The sequence below is a fragment of the Python bivittatus genome, unplaced genomic scaffold (genome assembly GCF_059951505.1).
Source record: "Python bivittatus isolate LINGU-HERP-01145 unplaced genomic scaffold, Pbiv_v1 ctg000560_np1212, whole genome shotgun sequence".
NCBI lineage: Eukaryota > Metazoa > Chordata > Lepidosauria > Squamata > Pythonidae > Python > Python bivittatus.
The window spans coordinates 2,900,379-2,922,026 of NW_028277083.1; the positions used below are offsets into that span (position 1 = coordinate 2,900,379).

Below are 21,648 nucleotides of genomic sequence, written 5' to 3' on the forward strand. Positions count from 1 at the left end.
AATCGAAGTAGTACTGACCTAAATGGCATTGGTTTCCTAGCCTGGTCTACCTTGAAGGGCTGACAACTCCAAGGACACAAAAAGGAGAGATGAGATTGAGCTAGAGAAAAGCAATTCACACAGCAGGGCTTGGAGGACTGGGCACTCTCTATCTCCCCCTGAAATTAAGTATTCCTGGAATAGGCTTTCAGAACAAACTTGTCTGATACAGATGGCATTTTCCCCAAGCGGTTTGCAAGAGAACCTGCAAAATTGGGTCACTAGCTTGTAGAGGTTCATAAGCTCTTCAGGGACGTGCCACTTCCACCGCAGGTCTGTGCGTGTGAAGCAGATGAGAGGCACACATAACAAGTACTCAAGAGAACACTTGGCTTATGAAGAGCAGCTTGGAGAAGTTGTGAGCTAGGTGGAGGCTCCTTCAGTGTCCTAAAATCAGGGGCCAGAATGGGCAGAAGTCAGAACACAAGTTCTCACCTGGGACCAGGTCAAGTCTCCCCGAGTCAGGCAGGGGGACTGTCAGGCAGTTCCTGGCTTCAGGTACGGCTGCTGTACAGAGGCTCCATATAGATATATATGGTCCTCAGCTCTTTAAGTCCAGTGCTGGAATTTCTCCTTATTGAGTGCATGTTCTTCAAGATCCCTCCTCCCCAAAGCCAGCCCCAGACCCTTTAAGCCTGAAAATTTGCCTTAAAATGTTGCTGGCCTTTTATTTCAATCAGTGCCAAAGCCTTGGGCTCCTTATTACCTTAGTTCAATACCCACCGATCCAAAGCCTCTTAGAATGATCAATGGGCTGGTAAGAAGTTTGTAAATGGGGTAGGGGGAGGAAGAGGACACCAGATTTCAGTTAACTCCATCTCAATTTGCATTAGAAGGAATGGCTCTGTCATTAAAAATGCTTTGAGGTAAAGCCTTTGATCGTAAACTTTACATCTCTTTACCGTTATTGGATCTGACTGCCAATGCGTCTCACTTAGGCATATTCTGCTGTCATTTCATTTTCCTCCCGTTATCTGAGCTGTTTGTCATTAGGAGCTGTGCCTCCTTGCTCCTCACATCTGTTTTGTATGCCAGGCCACGGCTTTTCTCTTGGGACAAAAATTGTTCTATGCTGATAGCCTGGAGGGATAGCTGAAGTGCCAGAATTTCATCTGAGGAGGATACACAAAATAATCCAGGAAATATAAACCGCCCTCCATGAGCTTTACACAGGCGCCGCATCGAAGCGTGACTACAATTCAGTTTTTATCATACGCTCATTCTTCCATTGCTGCAGTAGAACATGACCAACCAGTTAATTCCACTCTGCAACATTTAATTCGACGCCATGGAAGTCTGGTTTGGATGGAAAAAGAGCAAAGGGTGGAGGAGAGAACGAGGCAAGAGGTCGAGTTTTTCTGCCGGACAGCCTCCAGCAAGCTAAGTCTTTCTTCCCCCAGACCGTGCCAAATGGGCTGCCCAGTCGTGTGGATGGCATCTGGGGCAGGGCCGAAGGACCGTGAAAATATCAGCTGCCTGTATGGTTGGCTAGTTTGCTCAATGCAGACAAAAGCCAGCTGCTTGCAACCGAGACAGCAAGCATCTCGTGGCCCAAGAATCTGAAATAGTGACAGAAGAATATACTGGTGTAGGCTTTCACTGCCACTATCTGTTGGGCGGTGCAGAGCTTCAGAGTTTAGTGGCCGTGGTGTAGACAGCAGATTTCCCAGGCTCTACGCTGCCCAACAAGTGACAGAAGACCTCATCTTCTCTAAACACTGAAAAAGCAGGCCTTTCAACTTGCAGAGACATGGTAAAAATAGGGGACACGTCTCCTCCTTCTTCTCTGTACTACAAATGAGCATCTTTGCACTTTAATTTTTCAAATGATAGGTTCTTACATCTGTGCTTTTAACAATTGTGACCTGCACTGGTGTTTCCAATCAAAAACTGGGATGGGAATATGTCCATAAATGAACAAGTGCACGAGCAACCATCGTCCTGAGTCCTTCGGTACTGAAGTTGAGAGTGCCTTTTAAAGAAAAAAAGAATCTCCATCCATTTCTCCTTCCCTCTGTAACCTAGGGAATTGAATTTACTTGTCAGACAGGACTAGAAACTCATTAGGAAAGACTCCAACACTGCATTTGCAGAGGAAAATACAATGATCTTATCAGCCTTTCTGCAAACTCAAAAGGCTGCTTTGCTCTTTCCTAGCTATTCAAAGACAGCCTCAAGGAGCATTTTTTTTTTCTGAATAGAAAAGTTATCTTCATTCAGAGAACTGAGCCCATCTTGAGCATAAAGTGGAATACTGAAGAGAAGAACTTCAGGGCAAAACTTGAATCTCTAAGAAGTCCTGGCAGAAACAACAGTCAATGCAATGGCCACAAGTTTGGGTTCCTCAGGCATTCCGACCCAGAATAAGTGCAGTTGTTGGCCAACTATTGCTTTTTTCTTTTCATCTTGGCCACTGTTTGTACATTTAGTTGAGATACATACATATATGAAAATGAGAAAAGGAGAAGCAGTGTATACATAGCGTATCCTCTTCCACAACAGCCCTATATGGTTCATTGGGCTCCAAAGTCATCCAGGGAGCTTTCATGGCAGAACATGGACTTCAAACCTGCCTTTGGAACAGCCTTCCCCTTGAGATCTGACAGGCCCCTATTTTCCTGGAAATAAAATGTAAAGACCTGGCTTTTCCCGCCAGCCTTTGGGTAGTCTGAGGCTGGAGCCTAGGGAAGCTCTAAAGTTCGTTCTTGATGTGTGGGGTTGCCACACATACGTACAAATACACCTAGAGTGTATATACTGAAACTGACCCAGGAGTTTTATTCAAGGAAGGGTGGGATATACCATTTTTTAAAAATACATAAACCAACAAAAATAAGCAGTTGAGGAATGAGAACAACTGAGTTAAAATTCTTCTAGACACAACTGCAGTAATTTGAAGGTTTCACGTATATTTTTATTTTAATGTTATAACCGCATTTGGGGCATAAGAGTCTATAGCAATAAAACACACATCTACATCGTGAGCTGTTTATTCTTCTTCTAGACAATTCCATGTGCATCTAAATTTTGTACCTGCAGAAACAGGGTCACTGTTTACAACACTGACATTTTATTTAACTGACAACCATATATATATCACTGACCATACACCAAAAATTTGGATTTAAAAAAAAAATTGAGGTGACAAAAGTTACCAAATCAACAGATAAAAGGTAGATGGTTTGTGACTTAGGAGAACAGGGACATTCTGTTGGCATTCAGCAACCTCTCAAGAGGAAGAATAGCACAGAAATAAAATAATAAATTAAATGCCATTACATTACATTAAATTAAATTAAAATTAAAATAAATCTGGACACCACAAATTCCCACCCTTAGGTATCAAAAACAATAACCCACATATCACATGCTTAATGAGGTTACCTGATCAGCTAATTTATTATTTTACTGATTTTTACAATCTACTTTTCCACCAGGATCTCAAAGCAACATACATAACATTATCTTCTTTGATTATTCCCCCAACAACCCTGTGAGTTAGGTTGAACTGAGAAACAGTAATTGCCCAGATTAACCTTCTAAGCTTTCATGGTTGAGGAAGGACTTCAGCGGAGACTCCCAAGTCTGATCTAACATCTTCACCACTATGCCAGCTGCCAAGACAGAACAGGCTGCAACAAAATGAAGTAGCCAATAGAAGAGAATATATGTAGCTCAGGGTTGAACTGTGGAGTCCTTGGTGCTCTCTGAGCTTGGTTGCTTGCTTGCAGACGTTTCGTTACCTAGTCGGGTAATGAAATGTTTGCAAGCAAACAACCAAGCTCAGAGAGCACCAAGGACTCCAAAATGAAGTATCTCAATAATCTATCTTCAAGGCTAGGGTTGAAGACTTAGCCTTCCCCTGATCACTCCTCCTCAAAAAGGGCCTTCAGAAAAATTGTCCACCAGCATTGTACAACACTGATTCTACAAATTCAAAATGCTGGGTTCCAAGAATGGAGGCTTGGAAAGAAAGTGTTGTTTAACTATTATGAGCAATTGATATTTCCCACTGAGAAGAAGAAAGCTGAGTACAAAAGCCTTTATTGTCAACCACACTGTGATGTGCTAAAGACTTGTGACTGAGCATCTCGCCTGAAGTGACTGTAATATTAGCATTCTTATCTAATTTTTAATATGGCTCAAAGGTCTCCTCCCTGTGTCTGAAATGAATCTCTAGAAAACTGTTAAACTTTCCTTCAATTTCAACCGACACTAATCCAATGAAATTATCATATCACCCGTTTTGCCTCTCAAAAGAGGAGACAGGATAGTTATTTTTTATTAGCGTGCCTGTAGCTACTACTAAACTGTATTATTATTTAGTATCAAAGGTAGAGCCTATTTCCTTCTAACAGTCAAACAACGTTATATAATTTGCCCAAGATTAAATGAGGTGAACATTAATGAGTAAAATGCACAGACAGCAGAAACAAAGAGGCGTGCATTTACATGCTAGTCTCACAAGTTACATGTGAACTAATTCCCCATATCTAAACCAGAAGGAAAAAGGTAGAGCTAATCTCTTGCCTTCCCGTGCTAGCTTTCCAGAAACAGAGGACTCTTCTCTTAAAGGATCACCAAAAAATGTAACATTCCATCTTGACGTGTTTATAACCCTAGGAAGAGCAGACCACTTCTGCTCCTTCAGAGAGCAGAACTTGGAGAAATTATATGCTTTGACTTAACTGCAGAATTGGATACAAAGCCATTCCCTATTTACAGTTACAAGAAGTTTTAATTCATTAGCTCTTATTCATCTCTCTTCTTCTTCTTCTCCTTCCCCTTCTTCATTCTCTCAGATGGTACAAGATTGGTCATATTTGGAGACGGCGGGTCAACAAAGCAAATCTTCACTAAGATTCATGATTAATGTGGGAGGAATTCTTATTATGAAGGATTTACAGGCAGCGGTGACAACGTAACCCAGGAAAGGAAAATACTGTCTAGCTGAAAAACATAATACAAGGCCAGAAAAGGTGTGCTTTTTTTTAAACCACAGAAATAGAAAATCAAAAGCAGCAGGGCCACGGGATAAAAGCTTCAGCAACACCCAAGAAGCTAAAGGAAGCTAGAGTTATGGAGGAGCCCTGTTGCTTCCCACAACCTCTTTCTGCGCAAGACCTGTTACCCATCACCCCTAAGGGAAAAACAGAGTAAGCATAAAGACACATTTCAAATGCGCCTCTCCAAGACTCAAAATGTCTGTTGTCACAACGTATCACCATTAACAACGGTATCAGAAAAATGAGGGCAACTTCTTAGCACGATACACGCTACGGCCCACCATAAAAATCTTTTCAACTGCTTGAAGAATGGCCTGGGTTGTTGGACTTAGGACTGTGAGGTGTTGTCTGGTGAGGTTCCTCTACTGAACCTGCTGAAGACCCAGCAAAATTCAGACTTCTCTTTTTCCACTTGGGGAAGGAGTAGAATGGTGCAGCAGCAATGCCCACGATTTGAGAAAACTGCAAGGCTGTCAGATTTATGGTGTATCTGGGATGCGCTTTAGGGGTGTGTATTAGGTGAATATTAGGGATGTGTATTAGGTGAATATTAATCAGTGCTGAACTAAGCTAAAGGAAAAAACGCTCAGATAAACACAGTGGATGAGAAAATTCTACGGATTTACTGTACAACATGTTTGTTTCAGGAAAGAAGGAAGTTGAGTGCATGTTAGAGTTTTTGCTATTACATTTCCGTTGTACCTGAGATAATGGGCTGTCTTCCAAAGCTTCTGGAGGACCTCGAGGCAGGGAAGGCTGAGGGACTGTGTCAGACTATGTAGTGCCAGAAACACCTTGGTGAAAGCCAGAGCACAATCGGGGAGTTTGCTGGGTACTTTTCAACTCCACCTCCCTCAAGGAAGGAAATATTGACAGTTTGGAGGTTTCCTTGACAAAGCAGAGCTAAAGGACTGGTTATTAGGAGACTAATTTCAGAAATAATTGAAATATCAACTGTATTCACATGCTCTGTTCTGCAGTGGACCTCACCTTCTCAATTATTAGCAGTAATCTGCTGGCACATATCCCAGAAATAATCATTTTTACTATAATCAATACTAAAACCACACCCCTTCCATGGGAAATATACGACCATGTGATCCAGATGCCTGCAGATTACATGGGTTGCTCAGACAGAACTATAAACCAGAATTCTCCAGAATTTGCAACCTGATAGCTCTCCATTTGTTTCTCCCATTTTTTTCTACATGCAGGAATGACTCAACCAACTATGGAATCTGCTGAACAGACTATGTTTTTGTTCTCTAAGCCAGAATCAAAAGACAAGGCTTGTTTTTAACTTCAGATAGCAGCCAGACAGGAAACTTTGTGTGGGTATAAATAAAACAAAGCAAGGTTAGAAGTTCCCTAATTGCCTTGGTCATTCTCACTGGAAAAAATCCAGCTGAAGCAATTGGGCCATGAAGGCCATCATGGTTTGCCTGATGAATTCTAACTTATTGTTAAGTCTACATTGGCTCTGCATTTGATCAACTGAACAGAATGAGACAAATATCCCAAAGAAATGTTTCTATCCATCATCCTTTCTCGCTCTGGAAAGTTTCTCTAACTCTTTCCTAAAGCCTCCCGACTTCAGTGATCTTGTAGCTACTACCCTTAAGCAAAAGTAGCTACTACCCTTAAGCAAAAGCCAAACTAAAAAAATAATCAGTGAAGATGATCTTGAGAGTTTATTCCTGCTGCATGAATGCCATTAGTTTTCCCAACTAGGATGCTTGGAACATCATAAACAAGAAGGTAAAAAATGCATTTTTAGGTGCTCTAGCTGGGTAAGGGACCACTGTGGCAGAGATGCTTGTAAACTTTGACTTTACAGAAACACAGCCAAGCTTTCTTCTCTCCTTGCACTGGAGCAAACTGAATCTTTAAAATATATGCACCATTCAGGATCTAATCACTTCCATGAAACGTTACCGAATTATTATTTGGAGGCTAAAGACTGATTTAGGTATACTTTTATGTCTAATGAGATGCTACTGAGAGCTCTCCACCCCCCGCAAAATCTTAAAAATTGGATTACAAGGTGTTTTGTTTATTTCCTAATGCTTGGATTAGAGATGGACTGAGTAACTAAGCAGTTCATCATGTTTTCCTAAAACCCACATAGGCTGGATTTAGAATGCCTCAATTTAAAAAAAAGAAAAAAAAAGAAAAGGTAAATATATCACACTTTTAAATCCTCTGTGTGAGACTGTGTGAGAATCAGACAACAGAGGTTTGCACTTCAAGTGGATTCCTTTGGTTCAATATTTAATTGCTTGGAGTTTTCATTAACTAATGTCCAGAGGGAGATAATTGGCACCCTCTTTGGATCTTGATAATCACTCCCTGTAACAATTCTTGTCCTTTGGGAGTGGGGGGGGGAGTAGCACAGGATTCAAAGCAGCCATTGAATTTCTGTCCTTTTTGTTTTAAAAGATATCAACAGTAACTGGGCTTGGAAAATATGAAACAAACTTTGCATTCTTAGAAAACATGGCTTAAACAGTGCTATAAGATTTCAGATGGCCAAGCACCCATTTTTCAAGGTGTCTATGCGTGCCAGGGAGTCATACTGCAATGAAACAAAATACTTTATACAGCCATCGATTCATAGCCTGGTGCCAGAAAATCAACAGATTGCTCCAACATTTGGAAGACAATCTGAGGGAAATTTTAAAACACTCTACTCCCAGTGACAATTTGGGACACACCATGAAGCTTTCTTTGCAATAATACAGCAATTATTTGCCATTGCCTCTTTCAAAGATACTTTTTGACTTCCCTACAGACCTAGAATCTTCTGGAGGCCCCTTTCTGAGGGCCACCCAAGACCATCTTCTAAATCCAGGTAAGGTGGGCCACCTACTGAGACATGGAGAAAATCCCAAGTTAGTGCAAAATGAAACCAACATAAACATGAGTAAATAAGCATTTACTCATTTACTAAACTATCTGTTCAGGGACTGATTCCGCCTGAATTTATATGCTCTCTCAATTGCTTTGCCATCGTTGAAAATAAATGGCTTTGCTACTATGTTTTTTCATCCTCTTGACAAAGAGGCAAAAGGCTAACCTAAGCTGAGAAAAAGGGGGTGGGTTGATGAATAACCCCAAGCCATAATATGATTTGTTCAGTTTTGTGTGAGCATGTTGTGGAAATCCAGCCACAGTGGTTTGAAAGCCCTGATTCATAGCTTAGTGTGTTATGCAAAGCCAGCCGAATGCAGTTTATCCAACAAACCCATTGCTAAACAACAGCTCAGAGAGGGTAGGCTCATCCAGCCAGATTCATAGCTAAGTGTGTGTTTAAATCTGTACCTCAGTGGTCCTAGCACCACACTCTAACTGCTACACCACACCGATTTAAGTATTGCCACCAGTTGGATTGAAAGCAACAGGATTATTAGCTTGATTCTGGGAGAATGTTGAAGAGGGCTCATCTTTTTTGCTCCATCTTAATTATTTGGAATTTTTCAAGAATCGGGGGGGCATGGGCCTGGCTAAAGGAATGATCATGCCACATAGGAAGGAGAAACTGATAGCAGATCTGGCATAAGAGATGATCAGTAAGTGTTGTTTGTCACTCTTTGTATCAGGGGTTGTTTTTTCCTTTGGACAAAATTGCAGGGAAGACTTTTGAGCAGTATGATCAATAGATTTACTCTGTTTATTACATAATTTTCCAATTTCTCCCCTCTGTTACAATTATGACTCTTAATATTTATCTTACATTATATTGTAAGATATACAAGTTTAATAATAAATAAATAAATAAATAAATAAATATTGCTAATACTGTGGCGCATATATATATGTATATGTGTATGTATTCATTCTTCTGTTTATTAATTTGAATAAAATAAAATTTATAAAATGAAACATTGACACTTTTATTAATTTAAAGCACACATGCATAGCCAAATAATTTTTTCTGTCAAAATAAACACTTGTGTTGAAGAGTTCGTGGATATGCACTATCTACCCCATTTGTTCTCATGTCTGTATTCCTCTTTTTTTTTTTTTTTTCTAACAATCCTCTGATCCCCTGCTGGGTATTTTTAGCTTCTGATAATTTGTAATTAGTCCTAATCAACCTAATCTTTTAACCAAGGGGCTTTCATTCCAACAGTCTGCCTATTCACATCAAGCAGAGGTTGCATACTGACTCAGAAAAGGCCCAGTCGCCATGCAGCCTGTTTCAACTCTCAAAGCCGGAGAGAGCGCCAGCTTCCACTGCAGTTAGTGTGAAAGACACAGGAAAAGTGTTTAGAGGTTTACCGGAAGGACACCTTGAAAGGGTGACTTATTACAGGACTCTGTGTTTGGCACAGACAATGGTGGCATGTGTTTGTCAATTCTAATCTATCACCTGACACAGTAAAGTCATTAAAGACATTCATCTTTCTACTAGGGCCCTAAGTGATTGAAAACTGAATTATGGGAGCTATTTTGTAGAAGAACCCGTTCTTCGGTCTGTACTCAGATCAGATTCTACGGCTCCTTGCAACCCTATCTCATAGGATTAGAAAGGTAGGATATACAAGGGAAGAGAAAAGTCATAAAAATATCTAGTACTAGACAAACGAAGAAGAGTGCAACCAATCCCCAGAAACGTACTTTCAATTCAGTACCAGAGAAAATCCTAATAAAATGTATTACTGTGTGGGTTTGTAACCTTTTCTAATGTGTGTGACAGAGAGGGGAAAAGTACCTCTCTCTTGGACATGATTCCAGCCAAAATAATCTTTTGGGAAATATTACTGGAACTACAAGAGAAACATATCTTGCAATGCCGATATAAATTACTGTATATAATTTACTGTTCATAATTTACTTATATAGCATATACATTACTGCTTATATCATTGAATAAGCTACATGCCCAGCTTTATTCCCAAAGAAATTCTCCATTAGAGTGGAAAACATAATGAATCTATAGAAGCCACCTTCCTTTCAAAGAAGAAAACTTCCTTTAGACCTTGTTGCGATGAATCTGAGTTGACCTGTTCAACCAGGGGTCCCCAAACTCTTCAACTCATCGACCTCTTCATGAAGTTTCAGATTGTTCATCGACTCCCAAACATTTATTATATGAAAATAATGTAATAAATACCGCTTTAATTAAAAGTACTACGAACAATAATGGTGATGACAACCCAAGGCCGCTCTTGTTGGCAGCTGACCATCCAACCCTGGGTAAAAGTGTCTTGCCACTAGCTACTCATTTCCAGGACTAGGGACTGATGTGGAGCTCTACAGAGACCTCAAAAGATTAACTGACCCCAATTGACCTTTCTCATTTATCTATTGACCCCCAGACATTTACTGTCTCCCTTTTGACCCTCAGCCATTTATTGACCCCTTGGATAGTCCCATCGACCCTTGGGGGTCGATATTGACCACTTTGGGGAACCCTGAGTTAAACCAAAGATAGCAGCCCAGAAGAAACCCCTCTTCCACAGCCCACTTAACTGAAGACTCACTTCCTCCAAGACCAGCCATCTCCTGCAACTGAATTCCCATTTCTGATATGCAACTGCTGCAAAGATGAAGAAGGGAGGAGGAGGAGGGGGAAGAGAGGAAGCTGCATGTCATGTTGGTTGGATGTGCTTGTGGAAAGCTATTTAGCTTAGGATAGACTTGACAGCTCTTAGACAAAGGGTGCCATTTATCACCCCCTCTTTCAACCTCTTCCCTGTTGTTAGTTGTTAGTCCCTGTAACAAGTCAAAACCATGGAATTATTATCTTTTTTATTGGGTGAGCCCAAAAAAGGATTCAAGTTTCAGTAACTTTCTTCTCAAGAGGAGAGACACGAACCTGTTGGGGCCTGTCTATCCAAGTCTGAAGCTTCCATCCTCTTCTAAGAAAGCAACATACCAAATTTCCTTCATCATCTATTTTGATTAATACCATCATCTCTGCTCCAGTCTAATTTCCCTAGAGAATTAGCTCCAACAAATCTAATGCCACTAAGCACTGGGAAACAGATTACAAGTCCTATCCTGGTTGGAAGTTTTGGGAGTTTTAAAGACCAAGCAAAGTTGCTTCTCTCCCCCACCCCATATGGATCCACTCATCTGAGCTGTAACCAGAGTTTTCACTCCGGTTGCAAGCACACTAGAAGTTGTCACAACTATACAAAGTTCCTTCTCAAGCATATGGAGCCAATTAAGTCACAGTGCAGCTGATTTTAAAATAAATCTTCCCTGAAGCAGCCACAGGACCTTAAGAATCCTTTTCCTGCCTTCCTCTCTGAAGAGCGAAGGAGAGGAGGAAAGGAGACTGGATTTACATACGGAACCACTTCACCAGCCATCGCATGCCTGTAAACACAGGACTCCTTGAAGAAATAAATGCTAATTGAGCACTCTTGAGAAGTGTTTCCTCCCACTTCATTGAGCAGTCCTGATTTGATCAATCCTTTATATCCTCAATTCAAGTTGCTCGCTTCCCTTCAAGGGGGGTGAGGGGGACAGGAGAAGATTGGCAGGAGAGACCTCTGCCAAGCAATTTCAAGCTAAGTCAATCTGGAAGCCAATCTGCTCATTCTCTCGGTCTAAGACCCAACTGCAAATAATCCAACCACTCCACTGGTTCTCCTCCACTGAACCTTAAATGGAGATAGAGAAATAATATGAAATAATATTGGCCCCTTTTTTTTCTATCATTTTAGCTTTCTCTTCCCCTTCTGAGCTGAGTGGTTCTTAATTCTCCCAAGGCTGACGAAGATTTAGGGTGCATGGGGGTACCATCACCCAGGAATTCCCAACTCTTCTTGTCTTTCTATAAACTGAGATTTTTATTAGCTGTAAAGATCTGAGGAGTGAGTAATATCCATGCTACAAACTTTTATAAGAATGAAGGAAAATCAATGCTGCCTGCAGCTAGGTATCAGGAACCAAGGGGGTGGCGAGAGAGAGAGAGAGAGAGGGGAGAGGAAAGGAGGTGGATGGAGCCCCCAGCCATAATTCAAGCTGTCCCTCACAAGCCAAGAGCATCAATGCACGTCAGATGTTATGTAGACTTGCTCTATACCAACATCAATATCTCTGTTTCATCACTTGCTAATACTAAGTTTGGAGCCAAACAGAAAGAAACAAATATTTGGCCACTAATTCTCCCAACGACCTGTTTTCTTAATTATCAAGTCACCACAGACTCACAGAGGTACTTTATATCAGGCCATTCCACAGACTTAGCGGAACGTAAGGTCTAACCCTGAAGAACCCTCAGCTTAGTCAGTGGGCCCCTTCCAACCAGTTCCATTCACATATGACAGGTGCCATTTCAAACTCCTGAGATTAATATTTACCACCAGACATACTCCAAAGCCATGAAATTCCACTTCCATCTGTGATATTTTTTAGAAAAGTGAGTGCATTCACTGATTCCCAGATGTGTGAGGTATCAAAGTTGCAGGTGAGATATGTTTCAGTGATGAAGCCTGCTGACGACTGAGGGGAACTGAACCTTTGTTTTATTTAGGAGTGAATATGGATCTTGAATTAGGTTCCTCTGGAGCAGATGAATTGCCGTGACTCAATTAGATTACAGGCGTTTATAAACAGAATAAAGAAATAAGGAAATGAATTGAAGCTGCAAGCCCTGAAGGGCCAATATGATTCTTTTCTGCATCCTCTTTCTGTATAGCTCCTAGCATATTATTGATTCAAAAGCCAGGTTAAATAATCTAATGTAAGAGTCTCTTATTCTCTGTCCTTCTTTGCAGACCAGGAATATGCCTGTGTCACAGAACAAAAAGTTACAAAAGTAGGGTGTCTTGATAATGTGCACTGCAATCCTATCCCCTTTCTATTTATATAGCCCCAATAAATGCAGCTTAATTCAAATAGGGTGTTAAAATGGAGTGCCAAAGTAATACACCTACCCAAAATCACTGCATCGGTTCTGATAAGACTATTACCGAAATTAACCATGTATGAACTGCACTGTTGACAGGTCTTTTTTATTTCATTGATGTCCCTTAGTGCCCCGCAAAGTACGTCAGGCCACCATTACTGTCCCCTGCTTTCGTTTATCCACTCACCACCACCACCACAAGCAATAGATGACAGCCCGGTTTTCAACAAAGTTGGAAGCACCCATCTCCTTGGGCCAATTGGGACTGCCCAATATCCCTAGCTTCGCTCAGGGCAATTTCTAAGCAACAGCAACTCAAGAAATACTTTTTGGGGAGGCCACGCTTTCTCCATTCCCAATCAGCCTGAAGTGGTCACGACTGCTGTTGCAAGTTGCAGTCTACAAATCAGATGACCCAGCTAATGAACATAATGGGTATCCACACTTATTTCTTCAGTCTGGTGAGTCCCTGTTAAATCATACAATTGTCAGAACAGAACAGAATCTCCCCCTTGGCTATTCCTTTAGACGTCTTTGTCCTATTTTCCTGCGTAGCTTGATGTTTCCAAGATTTAAGAAAGTTTGATCAGCAGCTATGTGTTCTTGCGCTCCTTTCCTCAGAAGAGGGCAATGGAATGGAGCAATTAAGAAAATGAAAGCAGCCAGGTTTGAACCATCCTTGTCAGAGGCAGATGTCATGAGTGTCCTGTTTGAGTGTCCTGTCCGGTCTCTTAAGGGCTGAGCTAACAGCATACCCTCTGCCAATTACAAACAGCTTAAACTTTTCCAACTTCCCCAGCAAAACCACAACATTACTCAGGTCTTGACTACACTGGTCCAGAGCTATGAACTGACACCTTCTTCAGACAAGGACGTGACATGAAATGTGAAACGAATGAGCTTGTAACCTGCTGAGGAACTAAAGCTGCTCTAAGTGCTCCTTGGAGACTGGGGCATCCAAACATCAAACCCAAGACTTTCATCTCCCTTCTGAAGACAGCAACCCAATTAAAGGAAAAGCAGGTGACAGGCTTCATCGCTAAGCGTTGCTTGGTAAAAGCACTCAGGAGCTCTTGATTCCCTGTTTTAGCAGAACTGTCATTCCTCTCTCCCCTTCCCCCAGTCTTTGGGAATTGGCAATAAAAGAAAGATTTGATTCACCTCTAATAGGTGTCAAGATAAAAAATCAATGGTGTGTCTGAAATCTGGGTAATTTCAAATGAAGCCATCTTGGAAGAACAGGAGGGAAAGGGAGAGGAAGGAAGGGAATTAAAAAGAGTAGAGCACCACAACAGTGTTGCATATGGTGCATTGGAGAGACGGAAGAGAACAGAGACAACACCATTCTGAGCAGAATAAAGTTTGATTTAATGCAAAGCAGCCCAGGTTCTCAGTGGTATCTTAAGATGGAAAAGTCTTAAAAAGCAGATGTTACACAGGAAAGGAAGAGTAAGCACAATCACTATGGGCTTTGTGTGTGTGTTCTGCAGCTGGCTCATCCACCTTCATTCTCTTCTTCATGAAGAGCAAGCATTTATTACATTATATAAATGTTCTGAGAAAAATAAAACCATCAGCCTGACCTTACAAGGTTTATTGCTAGATGGAACCTTCATAAAACCTCTTATTTAATATGGTGGAGTAGATATAAGGACTCCCACAATATCAGCCTGGCCCCCAAGCTCCAAACCATCTGCTACCTCTGTTAATGCAGGCTGACGATCTCCAGCCAGTAGTTCAATGAACTTCATGTCCTTAAGATATATTTTGGCAGCACTTCAAAGCAGGCATACACACCTTTTCTGTGTTATCAAAGCAACTACTGAGCTGTTCCCAAACAGCTCTATGAAACAGAGACGCCCATTCCTGTCTTTGAGCAATAGTAAGACACATCTTGAAGTGCACAATTGCTAAAATGTAATTACGGAAACGTTCCTCTGTGGCCTCGTTTCAAATGAAGAGTTAAGGAAGTAGAATCTTAGCAGACATGTACACAGTGCAGGGTTGCCCCTTAGCAACTTGATCAACATGAGTTGCAAGCATCCATTCCGTCCAGTGGATGGGAGAGAGGAGTTGCGTTTGCACCTGGAAGAACAGAGTTCAAGCTCCAGCTCAGCCGTAGACTCACCAGCTGGCCGTGGACAAGTCATTTGTCTTCTTAGACTGAGTTCCCCACCTGCAAAATGGGAATAATAGTGACCTACCTTGTGGGCCTGTTGGAACTAGGAATGAGTTATGCTTAGCAAAATACTGTGCACTTGACTTATGAGTATTCATCCTCTAATACAGAGCCAGACTTTAGAAATAAATCCACATTGAACAGAAATGGAAAATAATGAAAGGGGAGGGAGTATATGGACTCACAGTTCTGGAAACCAAGCTTGGTGGTCCATAGTCAATAGAAAAAAGTTGTAGGAGTGAAACTTAGATATTTCCACCACTTATGGTACACACTTATTTAGGAAACTTTTCTTATTTTATTTGAGCTACATATAAGAAAACAAAGAGGACCAGAGAAAGTAGAGAAAAGGCCAAAAGGCATAATCAACAGCATGATATCCATCTTCACAAAAAGAGGTTTAAACGGTTGAAGGATTTCTTAGCTCAGAAAACAATACATGGAGGTTTACAAAATTACACTTGACCAAGAAGAAAAATATACAGCCACTCGCCCAGAACAGACAAATCTGAGGATGTTCACTTAACTCCAGCAGACCTAAGATAAAAGTAGTGCTCAGAGCAGACTTTAGAATCCCTATGCACAGATGGCTGCTAGGGCCACCAGCTCAGACAAGATTATCAAAGATCTGCTGGAAGACAGGACAAGTCTCTCAGCAGAGACAAGCAATGACAAGCCAGAACAGAAGCCCTTTTGTGTAACAACAGGACACCTCTGACCTAGAGATGTGATACTGCAGGCTGCACAAAAGGGTTATGGATATCATCATCCATTCTGTAAGCTTCTGGGATAACATGGAAGGAAGTCAGATCTGATAAAGCACTGAGTAAGAGTGAAAACTGGTCTGATTCATAGGAACAGGACTATATTCATAGGCCTAGATGATGTAGGAGGAAGAGTAATCATATTAAGAAGATGAGATTTAGTTTGTACCCACATAATAGGTCTAAGGAGTCATTTTTACAAGACGCAAGTAGCGGCAGCAGTAATGCCAGAAGATCAGGAGAGGACTTTGAATCACATTCTTTCTCCCTAGAACCCTTTCCTTTGCCACTGCTGTCTTTCATGGGGATAGAAACAAGAGTCAGATAATGGCATGGTGTGATGCCAGCGTCAGCCTCTGATATTCCAGATTGGCTGGTATTGTGTAGGGAGATAAATCTATTATATAGATATATGCTTTTTAACAAATGAATGTTTTAAAAAATGTCATGGAGTAGATGAGTATTAATGTATAAAGTATGAAAGGTGTAGGCATGTCCTATATATTTTCACGTGGTAATCAGGAAAGATCTGACAACTTTGTTCAAAAATATTCTGGTATGTAGGAGGAAAAAGGCACATGTGGTTTCTGTGCTCCAAATTGGGTTCACCCAACATGCTTAACCTGTGTACTGCATCAACCCACATTCTGGGTTTGTACAATACATTGCGTCATAAACTAACCAACTGGTCTGAGTTCACATAGCATATTATGCCACAAAAAAACTAACCAAGGCTAAAACTAACTAAACTTAGTAAATTACGTGAATGTACCCACTTGCTTTGTATCTGACTTATGAATTTGTATCTTACTTACAAAGCATGTTGTGTGATCATCCATAGATAGATAGATAGATAGATAGATAGATAGATAGATAGATAGATAGATAGATAGATAGTAGATAGAACAAATTTTCTTGCAAGAAGCAGCCCACAGTTCCACTTTTTAAAATTTTGGTATTGGTCATAAGGCAGAAACTAGCTCACCCCACAATTAAGGCTTCAGCCTGACGAAGATAGATTCTGAAAGAAATAATAGGATGCTGCTCATGGTGGCATACATGGATGGCCTCAGTCAATTCAATTCTGTCTTAGACATTAGAAACAGGTTACAGGCATCTGAACACAAGAGCATTCGTTTATAGAAACAATAGAAAATATTCCAAATCTTTGGAACATTCAATTTCCTAAGAGATGTCCAGTGTGCTGTTGTAATAAAAAAGCAGATAGCATGAGATAGACTCAGCTTCTTGAACATTAATCTCAGGAGGATCCAGCAAGAGCATCAGCTCTGGACAAAACCTCCCAGTCCATGTCATCAAACCAGATCAAGCACCTTAAGGCATTACCTGAAGAGTAATCTGTTCCAGCTTTGCTTCCAGGGATCTGTTCCCTTCTTCTAACCGGCTTCGTTCAGATTCCAGTTCCTCAATCTTTAACCTAGAGGAGGGAAGAAGAAAACACAGATAGGAAGCTTTCCTCTCCCCATCTCTGCTATCCCTAGGTACTTTAGGAAGAAGAAGTAACTATATGGTAAATCAGCATGCAAGGAATATCACCCAAGGCCAAGGAAGGTTTCCAGCCCCAACCCAACAGAAGATCTTCCTTCTCTACCCTATTTTTTCCATTTCTGACACATTTTTCTTAAGCGGGCAAAAGGGAATTAGGGCATGGTCTTCCTTGTAGAAACTGCCCCAATCTTACTTCTTTCTTAAGAATTATTGAACTGATACCCCCTCAAGGACAGGTGGGTTATTAAAATATCTTGATACTGTTTTCTGTCAACAGTTATGAAAGTGCTTCTTATAAGTTTAGATAGATGAGGGCTTTGTCTCCTGGCCCAATAAAAAACAAGGTTCCTCTGTTTGGGGGGCTAAGTGGGCAACTTTGTCCTTTTTTTCTAGGCAGGTGAATACATTTCCAAATAAAACACTAGACTACCATTAGCCATCTTTTTTTTTTTTAATTTAAAAAAAATCCCTCATGGTTAAAAGATAGACATACATATAAAAGGATAAGAAAGTTTAATTTTAAAATAATGTTTTAAAAATGTAAAAAGCTCCAAGGGCAGGGAACTTATTGGATGCAAAGGAGGTGTCTACAGGCTCAAAGGAACTCCTCAGCACCATGTTAGGAACTAAGAGTCTTTACTATCTTGGCAGCCTTTAACTTGTTGCATCCTTGAGATTTACATATTGTGGTTTTTGGAGTCAGGATGCTCATTTTAACCTGCAACATTTGTCATCAAAGTGGGATTAAGTACGCTTTCCAGGAGCTGAACATGATCCTCAAGCTAAATCCTCATGAAAACTCAGTTACCTGAATCATGAGGTGATTTATACAACTGTGTTACATTGCAGAAATAATGTGTCTCCTTTGAACCTCGAGAGGCTACTTTTGGAGTTTGAATGCTTAATTATGAAAATATAAGAATACGCCCTGCTGGATGAGGCTAAAGTTCAATCTAATCTACATTTAAAAGCACTCACTTTGTTTGATTCCCAGGACCCTCGTTCAGGTCAGACAGTGCTTTACTGCTCTATGGGGCTCTGAAGAACATCAAGAGGAGGGTACTGAGAATCGAGTAAGTGGCTCGTAAACCATGACAAGAACATGGCTTTCTGATCAGGTCCCTAAAACCACCCATTTTCTAAATCCATAAATGACATTGCTGCTTGCCAGCTGGAAGAAAAAGTTATTATTTATTCCCGTTCAAAATGTTCCTTTAACTTCCAGCAAACAAACAAAAAAAACCAAAACAAAACAGCTTTTCATCCTCCTGGGCCAAGAACAACCTGTTACTCTGCAAACGCTGCCTCTGCAGCACGGCCAACGCTATCAAATGCTGAAGCGGCCCCTGGCTACTGGGGATCACAAAATACGGCTAACGTGATTTATGGGAGGCAAGGTGTAGGTGAAGGACTGACAGTGTTAATATTACTTTTGCTGTTTCCTCAGAAGTAATAATGTTGAAAGAGAATTTTCACATATAACCACTATAAAAGGTCTGATGAAAAGACTGCTTTGTTCTCAGAAGCCAGATTTGGGAGGGGGGTGAGAGGGAGAGATACAGATAAAGTCTTTTAAGCTTCCCAGAGATAATTTACTTTCCATATTAAAGAAGGAGAAGACAAAAGATTAAAAAAAAAAAAAACCTCTCATGCATAGGATGTGAATACAGATTTGGGGGATTAACCTGAATGCCTAAATTCTCCAGCGGCTGCATTTTTTTTTTTTGAGTGTACTTTTAACCACCCAGTGTTCGTGAAGGGAGACAGCTAAAGGCCCAACCCTAGCTCCTGGTGCCCCTCCCTGTCCGAGAGAGATTTCTTCAGCAAGACTGGTTGATGGGGGGAGTTGGCAGAGGCCAGAGAAGCGAGGAGTTGAGCATCAGAGCACCGAGTGAGGAATTACAACCAGAACACTCCCCGATCTCTAAGTGTGCATTCTCTTTGCTCCTGTTGTACATCAGAAGGAGCCTCTGGTGGAACCGTGGATGGAGAAGAGATAGGAGGACAATGACAGTCCCAAGCTGCATTGTGCCTGCTGGTAACAGCCAGTAGATTTCAATTATTGGGAGAGGCTGAATTGGTTCCTAGGCACGATCAAGTCTAGGATGTGGACAGGGCTCCAAAGTGTGAAAAAGGCATCCTGCAGAATCCCTCACTGATCTTGGAAGGTGAGACAATATTAATTTCCCTAAGGGGAAGCCCTCTGGAAGCTATGCCTGCTTGATTGAAGGAAGATCATCATAGCAAGAGGACCATCTCCAGCCTCGCCCAGTAATTAGGGAAGGAGCAACTTCAGACAGTGACCATTGCTTGGGACGGCACAACCCACAGGAAACGGAATCCGGATTCTGGGATTGGCTAGGAGACCAAGGCTGCTTGGATGCATCAATTTTATTATTACAGCCGGTTCCAAGCTGCAATTAACACAGTCCATGGAAAGGTGTGAGACAAATCTGTTAAATCACTGCAACTACCTCACCTCCCCAGAGCATGTGGTGCTCATGTCCCTACAAGAGGCAGGGAATACCAGGGAAAACCAAGCAAGGAACTGTTGGCTGAAGAGAATTTTTGTCTCTAAGGGACAGACAGTGTTTTTACCCAAGAATCTGCAATGAGGATTTTGAATTATTTGAATACGTGTGCTGGTTACAATCTTCATTTGTCTCTGATAACTTGTCTTTGTGGCTTCCAGACAGTTTCAGTACTTGGATGTGGGAATCTCTTTACATCCACGTCAAAACCATCACATGGGCACCTCTTTACATCAGAGTGCTCTCAAACAGGAGCAAAACGGTATCATCTTCTGATTTGCTCAACTTGGTATTGTTCTGTTATAGGGAATCCCTAAAATTGCTATCTGTGTCTTGGAATAACTCTATAGTTTAACGATAGATAGATAGATAGATAGATAGATAGATAGATAGATAGATAGATAGATAGATAGATAGATAGATAGATAGGACAGACAGACTGACTGACTGACTGACTGACTGATTGATTGATTGATTTGCACGAAACTATGTCCAGTTAAAAAGAAAGTTTTACATTTTCTTTTTTCTTTTTAATACAGTTGCTTTTAAATTAGCACTTTGTGCTACTGATTTAAGTCCCCAAAGGAGGGGGTGCTGTTTTCTCTAACCATACGCTTCAAAGCAACACAGGCCAATGGGTGGCATTTTAGAATTAATTTCATGTTTATAATCTTTTCCCTTTCTACTAGCAAGGAAGGCCAGTGGGTGGCTGGGTGGGTTCTCTCTCTCTCTCTCACACACATGCTGGGTTTAAGGGGAAGGATGGTGGGTAAAGACAAAACTCCAGGAGATAAATGGGACAGGGATAACTACTGAGCAACCATACAGCAGGGCCAGGGTGTGTAAATGCCAGAGGACGTCTAGGAAAGGAAGATGGAGGACCTTTTATACTATGGGCTCAGCTATGCCCCTACAGAAGAGTTATTGAGTTCTGCTATAGCTTTTATAAGGGCTTCTGTGCCCATTTCTGGAACGCTGTTTACCATTTCTCCCTTATTCAAGAATAGCACACGATAAGCAGTCCTATTTTCCTGCTGAAATCACACCAACGCTACCAACAGGGATATCCCAAGCCTTTCCTGTCTGCTCAAAAGGCAGACAGCCAGTAAAAGTAAAAAAAATAAGTAAAAAATCAGTCAGCCAGGAAGGCTGATGACCTAACAAGAGGAGGTAGGCAAGGAAGACACGGAGAAGTACACAAGTGCAAACTAGCAGAGTACGGAAAACTAGTGCAACTTTCACACTAAAAGGGAAGGCGGGGTGGGGAAGACACAGTGTGGCCATTTCATCCACTGGTTGCACACCCAGATGTCACACATGATGAAAAAAAATCACGAATGATAATTTATAGGAGCTGGTTGACTCTCATTTTAATTCCTCTTCAGGTTCTACAGAATGAAGGTAAAAAGGCACTGCGCATGTCTGAGAATTGATGAATGATTGATCAACTGTCTGGCCTTTAAATCATCAATCAACTACCTTGCCATGAATGCAAACTGTGTGAAACATCAGTGGAGATACCTATCTGAGTATTGAATGTGTGAGCATTTACAAAATCTATGTCTTTCCGGTTGGGAGGAAATGCCATTTTCTGCTTTAGGAATATAGATTAGCTTGGGGAAAGTCGGCTCGTATGGTGTAGGCGTTAGAATGTTGGACTTGTACCGTGGAGACCCAGGTTCAGGTTTCTAGATGACCAGAGACCTCACCAGGTGACTCTGGACAAGCAGGTCTCTCCCAGCCCAAACAGAGGTGT

The 21,648-nt window shown here is 41.2% G+C and overlaps 1 protein-coding gene across 1 annotated transcript in view; it reads right to left on the reverse strand.

Moving 5' to 3' along the window:
• The window catches only part of MAD1L1 (mitotic arrest deficient 1 like 1), a 330,372-nt gene that overhangs the window by 143,696 nt on the left and 165,028 nt on the right, over positions 1–21,648 (reverse strand). Inside the window, exon 15 of the mRNA XM_088147972.1 lies at positions 17,200–17,290. Within this exon, the coding sequence (XP_088004098.1) occupies positions 17,200–17,290 (91 nt within the window). The remainder of the gene's footprint in view (positions 1–17,199; positions 17,291–21,648) is intronic.